Here is an 11819-nt window from a genome sequence, read left to right as displayed (position 1 = left end):
AGTTCCAATTCGCAGTAATTGTGAGCGACCAGTAAATATTTACAATAATCAGACCATTAAATCAAAGAGAAATTTAACAGTCTCATAGCTCCTTTCTGTTGTTGACATCTGCTAAATAATACTATAAGACATTGAGTGGGCCTTTTTGGTCTCAATCAATGTTTTGTACATAAAATGAATGTTTCATAAGAAAAAAACACTTCCTGTGACCTTGGAGGAACAATCGAAGCAAACAGCGTAGTTTAAAAGTTTTTTCGTGGTTTTTTTTATCGTTATTTTTTTTTTTATCCTTACCGGTTATCATCTTTTCCTGTTTCCCTTTTATTTTCTTTATAACATATGTGTATAGAATACCAAGTGTAAACAATTAGTTTAGGCTGCAATATTAAGTGACATAGGTGTATTTGGTTTGGTAAACAAAATCATGACTTACCGAGAAGTTACGTTGGTTTTCCTCGTGGCATTAATGGCAAATATATACGAATACGGATATTCCGCTTCCTTGAATGAATTTGCTAGTATAATCGATGTCGAGTTTGAAATTCCAAATACCCATGCTCAAGTTAGAACCAGTAAGAAATATGACTTAAAACGAGTTACGGAGACTGAGAAGACTGGTGTTGCAGACACTGACGATGGTTTAAAGATGGGACTACCCGAATTAGGACTCGATGGTAAAATAATTTTATAATATGTCTTAGCATTTATATACATGACTCAATGTTACCTTACAATTTTTATGTTTAATTTATAAATTATTAAGTTTTCGGAATATTCTAGTAAAATTGATATAAATAGAATATCTGGTTGACATTAAAAACGTTTTTAAAGATATGGGATTTTATTTCTGCAATTTAACTAATTAAAGGCATTGCTCAATCTTTGTAAAGTTTAAAGGTATTGCAAAATTAAATGAAATTTATCATTCTTTTTACTAAAAAGCAATACTAATCCATATCGAGATATTGTGTTTTTTTGTGGTTGAATATTTTGATATGTTATTGAACTGTTTAATCGGTTTATAATCGTACAAGCTGATATGTTTAATGAATAAGACGTGTCAACGTAGTATTGATCAAAACATAATTGGTGGTATAAGATATGATTTAATAAACACAACATAGAACTTTAATAATTAATGACGTTATGATATTATATACAAATGATATCATGCTTACAAGGGGTATTACACCGGCAGAGAAACGGAATCTCAAAATATAGAAAATTTGTGAAAAAAATATTTTTGTCATCCTATTAAAAAATTCAGCATTATATAAGGTAGAATGAATTCGTGTTGCTTAGTCTTTAGTTTTCTATGTTGTGTCTTGTGTACTATTATTTGTCTGTTTGTCTTTTTATTTTTTAGTCATGGTGTTGTCAGTTTATTTTCGATCTATGAGTTTGACTGTCCCTCTAGTATATTTCGTCCCTCTTTTATATGTTTAAAACGTAAATCTATCTATATTACTACCAGTCCTAGGAGTTGGGGTATATGTCAAATAAGTTAAAACAACGATGACTATCAAAGATCGTCAAAATTAGTCCTGAATATGACATAAACGCCTAAGTTGATGATTTCGAAAAGTGAACAACATGATATTGCAGGTGAATTTTATCTTATATTATTTAACAATAGTTAGGCAATTCAGCATGTTTCTTATGTAATTTACTAAAGTTCCAATTGAGTTATTCCTTTTCAATGGAGGACCCATTTTCAGAAGCATTTCTATAATGTTGCAAAGAGAATTGAATTCTACAAGCAATTAAATAATACATTTTTTTATTTTTTTTATTTCTAACATCAGAAGTAAAAGAACACAAAGACAAATCTGGAGATTTACAAATGATTAGAAAACAGCTAGCAAGCTCAATAGACATATCTTTCTCTGCGAAACTTGGAACATCGATTGCAGATATTAGTCCTTGGAATACAGTTGTATTTGATAAGGCGATTACCAACAATGGAAACGGTTACAACACCGCAACTGGTATTTTTACCGTTCCAATAACTGGAACATACTATTTCTCCTCTACAATATTAACGAAAATGAAATCAACAGTGGAAATGTCACTGAGAGTTAACGAAAAGGATTCAATGTTGATGTACGCTTGCGCTACAACTCTAACATACAATAGTGCAACAAATAGCATCATTGTGAAACTGAATAAAGACGATAAAGTGAAAATCATCAAGTATGGTCCATGGGGATCGCGCCCATTTTACATCCATCGAATCTGGAGCACATTCACAGGTTTCTTGCTTTAGATAATTAAGAATGAACCGAAATATATTTGTCTGAAACATCTTACTTAATAAAATATTCAATACAATTGTGACTTATACTCTTTGTTATTTTACTTAATCGGTTGATAATTCGACATTACAATCGAACAAAATTAATTGTGAATAATTAAAATAAAACGTCCACAAACGTAAAAAACAACACCAAAGCTTCTAAAATATTATCTTAAGAAAGGATAGTTTTGACATACTCATAGTATAAAGGCAACAGTAGTATACCGCTGTTCAAAACTCATAAATCCATGGACAAAAAACAAAATCGGGATAACAAACTAAAACCGAGGGAAACGCATTAAATATAAGAGGAGAACAACGACATAACACTAAAATGTAACACACATAGACAAAATCCCACGAGAATAACATATATAACATCAAAACCAAATACATGAGTTTGGGATAGACAAGTACCGTGACACGTCTTATCGCAATGTGAATTTACACTCAAAAATAAGAGAAAACAAACGACACAACGTTATAATGTAATACACACAGAAACGAACTATAATATAACAATGACCATATTCCTGACTTGGTACAGGGCATTTTTAAAGGAAAAAATGGTGGGTTGAACCTGGTTTTGTGGCATGCCAAACCTCGCACTTTTATGGCCATGTGAAATATAACATCAAAATGACAACACAGGACTACCATATAAATAAATTGGAGAACACAATTAACAAAGAATCACACGAACAACAGCCAACAAAAGGCAACAAGTTCAAAATTTTAATACGCCAGAAGTGTATTTTGTTCACACAAGACCTATGTGTGACGCACAGATACAAAAGTTTGAAAGCCGAAACGAGTACAAAGTTGAACAGCATCGAGGACCAAAAGATCAAAAAGGTTGTGCCAAAAACGGCAAAGGTTTTCTGTTAAGTTACCAGAAAATCCCTATAATTTAGAGTAATTTATACTTTTGCAAACATCTTCATATATGTAAAACTAGTTTATGAAAGTATCACGCTCATCAAAACAATATAGAAGTCACAGCCAAAAAATGTTTATCAATTCAAATGTGTGCTCAATTATAGTGAGTCTACATGAAGAACAGAAATAAAAAAAAAATTGGTAAAAGAAAATTTACAATGAATATTTACATTAGTGATGAATAAATATTATCTCTTTGCACGTGTAACTTCAGGTGGAGATATAATATAAACTATACAAACAAAAATTGAATTTATAAAACAAATTCTAGCTTGCGAAAATACATTCATTCTCATGTGAAGTAATTCTAGTAAATGTCGTAGATAGTTTATTGATACAGTTGTATAATATTGAAATGTTATATATATGATACATTTTTCCTGTAACTACCAGTTTCTGAATACAACTGATTTCAACTTCGTCGTAACCGCTAGGGAGACTTAATGTGTAAATTGATAAATATCATGATAGTGGTAATATCTTTTAATTAGAAAATATTATTGTTACAAAAAGATGTGAAAAATTCAATGACAATATTTCGAATATTTCGAATATCAAAGTTAACATAGAGGTAAACAAAAAATGTATCATTCAATCAGTACACTCGGGAAAAGTTCTTAAGCTCACCAGACCTGAAATTAGCACTGTTGTGTTTAAATGAAATAATATTGTTATGCTGATATTTATCAATTTGACTTTTTACAAAGCTTTCAATTGTTCAAAATACTAAGAACTTCTATACCAGGAAATAAATGACAAAAACCTTTCGGTATTTTGAACCCTAAATGATCTTTAATTTTGTAATTTCTTATGACTTCTTAACGATTTTATTCTAGCGTCATTAGAGACTCTTTTGTAGACGAAACGCGCTTCACTGTACTCTCGATATGAGACATAACAAAGTTACAAAAACATGCAAAACAATAATAGAAAACTCCATATGAAAGATAGATTACTCAGATTACGCAGTTACACAAAGAAACCAATATTTATATGATATAATGCATTACACTCCTAAATCATTGACTGTATGTACTTCGATCGGAGTAGATTTCAGACAGCATAGTCATTAAAAGTACATGGTGAATACTTTGCATTGCCAAACATATATCATACAAAATGTTTATGCAGCAAGTACAGAAAAACCAACACATTTTTTCAACTTTCCTCTAATTAGATAAATTTCAATAACCCTTAACCTTGTCCTGAACGTTTTTATGGTATCTTTTATAGAGTTTGGATTGTTGTCCCTTCCTACCTACCAATATAGTCGCCATGGTTAAGATTATTCTCATTGTAATATGAAGGCTTACGTTTCCTTTGACCAAAGTGTGTGTTTTATGCTGAAATCCAAAACGATGTCGTTATCAGAACGTCGGTATCTTAAACAAATAGCATTTGACCCCTTGAACAAGACAACGACAATTACAAAATTGAAAGAAGATTTGATCTTGGCTTTCAAATCCATATCAGAAGTTGCCATTGTAGCGTCTAAAAAAGACTAATCAGTGGTGTTCGAATTAAAACAATTGAAATGCCTATTCGAATACGAAGACGAAAAGCATTTGAACAAAAATTCCAAACATATATAGATATTTTACAGATTTAAAATCGATTTTTTTATTGTCTATAACCTTTAATTTGTAAAAAATAATGTTGAATGCGAATAATATATTCCAAATTCCACATTCGTAAAGAACAAGATACACAAACAAACCGGATATATTTTACCTATTACTACAACAGTAAAATGATAGAACATCAACAGAAGTACATGGAATGAGTGAAAAAGCAACGTGGTTAACCTTTCCTCACTGAAGCGTTTGAGCGCCACACATAATTTTCTTGTCTATCTTTGCATTATAGCGCAAACCTTTTGATTTCGATTATACATTAGGTTTCGAATATATGTCATTTAATTCTGGTTATGATTTAGTTAAAAGAAGACCCATAAATACAAGGCTAAATCATTACTTATAAATATGCATAGGATTTGGGAATATAATACTTGAAGTTTAATTTAAGACAAATTAAGAATGGTTTTTGTATCAGAAATGAATGTTAATTAAGAAACTAGATATGGTATCGGCATATTTTAATTGAAAGGCCAAATTTCGGAAATTTCGATAAAGTAGATTAGAGCAAAAATAATGCGTTTACAAAAGATCAAACTTTTTTAATGCCCCATTTGTGGGCATTATGTTTTCTGGTCTGTGCGTCCGTTCGTTCGTTCGGTCGGTCGGTCGTCCATTCGTCCGTCCGTTCGGTCGTTCGTCCGTCTCTCCCGCTCTCCCGCTGCAGGTTAAAGTTTTTGGTCAAGGTAGTTATAAATTAAGTTAGTAAACATGTTCCTTATGATAGGATCTTTCTAATTTTGATACCAAATTATTAAACAATTTCACCGTCCGATGAACATAGTAAATGAAATTGAGATTGGGGCATTCGTGTACTTTGGATACATTTTTATTTTTTCAATTTTGATGTAAGAAATCGCTTAAAAATCTGAATATGATAGATTCTTTGCTAAAAAGTCATGCAATTTGAATGGAGAGAACATAATTATAATAATAAAACATTAGCATTTTATATATTTATTGCAAAAGTTAGCTTGTTTGGATCTAACCAAACTTACACTATGCTATACTATTCTTTGGAAGTATATTCATAGCTATAAAAGCAGGGTTATTTTTTTTATTTTCTTCGGTATAACTTCAATTTACTTACTTTTCTTTGTTATATTTATATATACATGTCTATCCTGCTCATTATTAGTCAATGAAATGTTCCAAATATTCAATAAAATTCAGAATGGAAATGAGGATTATGTCAAAGAGACAACAACCCGACCAAATAGTAAATAACAGAAGAAGGCCATCAACTGGTCTTCAATGCATTCAATGCAGCGAGAAAATTCCGCACCCAGAGGTGGACCTCAGCTGGCCCCTAAATAAAAATGTGTACTAGTTCAGTGTAAATGGACATCATATTTAACTTCAAAACAAATAAATGAACTAAGGTTGGTACCTATTAATAAAATTGAGAAAGGAAATGGGGAATGTGTCAAAGCGACAACAACCAGACCATAGAGCATAATCATATTAAAACGTTTAAACCCGTTACAATTGTTTGCATCTGTCCTAAGTTAGGAATCTGATGTTCAGTAGTTGTCTTTTGTTGATGTGGTTTATAAGTGTTTCTCGTTCCTCACTTTTTATATAGATAAGACCGTTGGATTTCCCGTTTGAATGGTTTAATCATTTCTTGAGGCCGTTTATAGCTTGCTGTACGGTGTTATCCAAGGCTCTGTGTTGAAGAAGTACTTTGGCCTATAATGGTTTAATTTTATAAAATTATGACTTGGATGGAGAGTTTTCTCAGTGGAACTCCTACCGCATCTTCTTATATCTATAAAATTAAAACTCATACAAGACTAAAAAAGACTAGAGACTCCTGACTTAGGACAGGCGCAAACATGTGGCCGATTTAAACATGTTTTGTGTGATCTCAACCTTCCCGCTATACCTCTAGCATAAAAAGAAACACACACAATGCACAGTAAAACTCATTTTAAATGATAAAGCATTTTACTTTGCAATAAGTGCACAGGGTGATAATTTTTATTTTTATTCATGACGCCTCCTTCATTAACAACAACTGCTTTCTTTGAAACTTTAATAACTTTAAAAAATGTTTGCGTTATAACGCAAAGGTTTGCCGTAGGTGTATACAGAGGACATCGGGACCGCCCCCCTTTTTTGGGAAACATTTGGATGATTTTATAGTGAATGACTGAAGCATATAATCCGCCACTATTTGCGTTATTTCGCAAATGTTTGCGTAATATTGAAAATGTTTGCGTAATTTTTAAAATGTTTGCGTTATAACGTGAAAGCTTTGCGTTATTTCGCAAAAATTTGCGTTAAAATGCAAACATAGGAAGAAATATTATAAAAATTGTATGGCGCTAATACGCTTCCGAACTTTTCTGTATTCTAATATGATGTTTTACATTTATCAATATGATATCGGGGAAGAAAAAACTACAACAATTACGATACTGCGTAGATTCAGTGAATTAATTATCCTATATCCTTACATTTAAAGTACGATGACACATAGCTTGTGGAAATGACAATTTGCACATCTAACATGCAATTTATTTAGACAATTGAGTCACGATACTTGCGATATTGTCTTCAGGGAATTTTTATTCACGTCAAATACGCTGTATTGTGTAAGCATTCGAGAGTTTAGTCTTTTGATGTAATTTCTCTTGGCCTGTAACATATACTTGCAAAGAGAAGTCGGTTAAAATGAAAATGAAGTATTCGTTCACTGCAAGCAAATGACGTTCAAACTGCGTCTCATGTTAAAAGACGATTGTTGACATTGATCTTTGATTTGACTGAAACTAGAACAAAATGTTCTTATTACATTTTAACTTTCGTCTTTATAATGCAGTATATGATTCTGTCATTTGTAAAGTAATTCCACAAAACACTCGTAATAAATGTAATATCTAAACTTGGATAGTTAGCAACATATTGTCAAGACAAACCAAAATATTCAGATCTGTTATCCTATAAGTAAAGTTTGCTATAAATTGGTTTACATAAAGATGGCATTTGCTGTAGTCTACCTATGTTCAAATAATGGGAAAAAAGATTATAAAGAGATTATAAAAAAAGCCGAGGGTGTATATTTTTGATGCTGGATATTAATTCCGGTTGTATCAGTATCATCTAATTTCATTGAAATATGACACATGAAAATGTTCACATTCAATAGATGCATAGAAATTAATTTACTATTGGAAAGAAAACTTGTTATATATGTTACGTAAGTCAGGCAACATATAGCAGGATAAAACGAGTATTGAAGATTATAACAATAAAATACAACGGTCTTCTAAATAAATCTAAAACAGGAACAACACCTGAACCTGAAAGCAGTACAGACACTAACGGAGGTGAGAGATTGAAAAGTTATACGTACACACACACCTTCATTCTATTCAAAGCAGACATTAAACGAACTGCACAGTCTAGTTACCAACAGTATTACATATTGAGGAGACAGTAGTTTACCGATGTTCATATGTCCTTAATCGATAAAGAAAAGATATCAAGATAACAAACAAATACTGAGGGAATCGAATAGACTGTCAACGGAGCGAGACCGGGAAAACAACAGCATACTATTTGGAAAGCAGGTAAAATGTGTCCGAAACTAAAGGTAGTTGGTGATAGTTTAGGTAGAATCACTAGTAGTTTATTGAATACGGACTCTAAGGAACACAACAAATAAAACACGAAATCTGAATAAGACTCATCAATTATCGTTCTGATGTAAAATTCCAATTGGTAGTATTTGTGAGCGAAAACCAAGTATTTATAATCGTCAGACCATCAGAAAAAAAGAGAAATCCATCATCCTTGTATCCCCTTTCTGTCATCGACATCTGTTAAATAATACTATTCGAAAGTAAGAGGAACGTTTTGATTTCAATCAAAGTTTTATTTTTTGTTGGTTTTGTTTATTTTTACCGGTTATTATCTTTTCCTGTTTCCTCTTGTATTTTCCTAACACTATGTGTGCGTAGAACATGAACACAATTGCTTAAGTCTGCAATATCAAGTGACTTTGTTGTATTTCATTTGGTAAACACAATCGTGACTTTAAGTTGGTTTTTTTCCTCATAGTATCCAACGCAATCATAGGTTTGAACGTAGTTTTCAATTTAGACTCGTTTATATTTTTTCGTTTGGGCTTGTATCATATTTCCCTCCGGTTTATATGATCCGTTCATCCTATATTGACTCTTAAAATTTAAGAGTCTATCTAAAAATGAGGGTACTTTTTATATGGCCTTCCAAATACCGTTTCGATCCTTACATCACTGAAGAGACATTTATTGTCGAAATCCGGATCTGGTGTACTAAAAAAATATTGACACCATATGTTTGTGGCATAACATCGTGGCCACAAGTTAATTTTTTTCTGTTTAGTATTAAATTTATATTATGAGCCATTTTGTTACATATTGTGATCAATTTTATTTGGCAATCGCCAATGACAGTCACCAGGGTTAAAGATCATCAGTTGTTCGACCTGTTAGTCAAATGCGTTTTGTTTAAATATACTTTTTCACTTTTTTGGTCTTTTGGAAAATGTTGTTTGTGCTGTTTTTAGACCCTTCTACAACGAAATTTGTTTTACATGCACACGTATAAAAATTACGGTTTTTATCCAACGCAATCATAAGTTTGAACGTAGTTTTCAATTTAGACTCGTATATATATTTTATTAAAATAAAGTATGTCAATAAAGGTTTTGATTTTGTAAATATTGCCGGTATATTTAACGACCATTCTGTTAAAGAACAAATTCCTGGATATTTTGACAATACTGAGCTACCTCTTATTTGTTATATTTACAAGAAATCTACACGGAAACATGTGTTTAATTATAGTCAACTGTGTAAAGATGTTAATATCAGTGAAAATACACCTACTTCATGTAATTGTAGTACCTCCGAATATATTTATGGACCCATTTCCCATGTTATAACAGGAGATCTTAACGTCGTTCAAGACCGAGAGTTAAAATCATTCCTCAGTAAAGGACCTAAATATCGTCCCCTGTCAATTATTAATTGGAATGAGTGTCGTAATATCATCCACGACTCACTCCATGCTTACTGTATGAAATGGATAAAACGGGAAAAAGCTGACAAAAAATCTTTGGACTCTTTTTTTAATTCAGTAATGAAGATAGTTGATATACGTATTCAACATTTTAAAGAACATTTTACTATTAACAATAACCACAAAAAACCTATTTCTCGTATCAAACATAAACTAAAAGAACTAGCCATGAAATTTGTTTTTGTCCCGGCCGATAAAGCTGCTAATAACATTATTATTGTTTGACGTAAATTTTACATTGAGGTTCTGAAAAAAGAAATCACCAATTCACCAACATTCCAACTGACTCCATTTTCAGAAAATGACATCTGTAACAAACATGAACTTTTAGCTACCGCTTTACAAGCAGAGCCAAATACAATGAAAGTCCCAACTATGTACTGGCTTCCGAAGCTACACAAAACACCTTACAAATATAGATTTATTTCGTCTTCAAGCCATTGTTCCACTACTAAATTGTCTATTCTTCTTACCAGCACACTTGGTACAATTAAAAATCTGATAATAAATTGTTCAAATAAGGCTTTCGAAAATAGTGGAATTAATTACTTTTGGAGTGTCAAGAACTCGGGAGAAGTACTTGATAAATTGCATGCTTATATTGGTGATTTTGAATCTGTTCAAAGTTTTGATTTTTCTATCCTGTATACCACATTGCCTCACATTCTCATTAAGAAACAATTCACACATCTAATTAAATGGGCATTTAAAAAGTCAGAATGTGAATATATATGTTCAAACTCTTTTAGGTCATTTTTTAGTAGCAATAAACAAAAAAACTATGTCAATTGGACATGCTTTGATACTATATATGCCCTTAAATTTTTACTAGATAACATTTTTGTTCGCTTTGAGAATTCCGTATATCGTCAGATTATCGGAATTCCAATGGGAACTAACTGTGCACCACTTATTGCGGACCTGTTTTTGTATTGCTATGAGTTACAATTGATGACAAAAATAAGCAAAGACCCATCGAAACAACATCTGATAAACAAATTTAATAATACTTTTAGATATTTGGATGATATTTTGGCTCTCAATAATGACGACTTCAGTATGTATATTAAAGAAATTTATCCTGCTGAACTTACTTTAAATAAAGCTAATATTAACAATGACCACTGTCCTTTCCTCGATCTTGATATTTATATCACTAACGGAAAGCTGAATACTAAAATTTATGATAAAAGAGATGATTTTTCATTTCCTATCGTTAATTATCCATTTTTAGATGGTGACGTTCCCTTGTCACCATCTTACGGTGTTTATATATCTCAACTTGTACGATTCGCTCGTGTATGTAACAATGTTTTAGATTTTAACGAGAGAAATTTATGTATTGCTGAAAAATTATTACACCAGGGTTTTCGATATCACAAACTAGTCAAAACATTTACTAAATTTTATCATCGGTATAAGGACATCATTCGTAAATATAGCTCAACATGCAGACTTCTTATACGTTCAGGTATTTCACATCCATTTTTTTATGGAAATATTCTTTATAAAGCACAAAGGTGTCAGTATTCAACTCAAAAACAAACAAAACCTTTGAATAGACTTATTAAGAAAGGATATAGTTACGATACTGTTGTCAGGTCATTAAAGATTGCATATTTTGGCGTTAATATTGATTCATTTATAGGGTCTTTGCATCGGAACTAAACACATTTATTCAAAAACCAGTTGTTGGCATGACACGGGTTATGTTCTTCTCATATATGTTATGATGGTATGATACTAAACCCCTAACGGGAAGGATTCTGCCTGATGTTCATATGATGAAATCATAATCTTTCAGTCAGTTTAATTGAAGTCTGGAGCTGGCATGTCAGTTAACTGCTAGTAGTCTGTTGTTATTTATGTATTATTGT

The 11819-nt window shown here is 31.6% G+C and overlaps 1 protein-coding gene across 1 annotated transcript; it reads left to right on the top strand.

Moving 5' to 3' along the window:
- Positions 1-328: 328 nt before the first annotated feature.
- On the top strand, positions 329-2331 carry LOC143045801 (heavy metal-binding protein HIP-like). The gene is made up of 2 exons (XM_076218570.1): positions 329-674; positions 1806-2331. The coding sequence occupies exons 1-2, from the start codon at positions 425-427 to the stop codon at positions 2264-2266; spliced, it is 711 nt and encodes a 236-aa protein (XP_076074685.1). The 5' UTR covers positions 329-424; the 3' UTR covers positions 2267-2331.
- Positions 2332-11819: the final 9488 nt, after the last annotated feature.

This window comes from Mytilus galloprovincialis, chromosome 9 (assembly GCF_965363235.1).
Source record: "Mytilus galloprovincialis chromosome 9, xbMytGall1.hap1.1, whole genome shotgun sequence".
Taxonomy (NCBI): Eukaryota; Metazoa; Mollusca; class Bivalvia; order Mytilida; family Mytilidae; genus Mytilus; species Mytilus galloprovincialis.
This window is presented reverse-complemented; position numbering and strand designations above follow the sequence as displayed.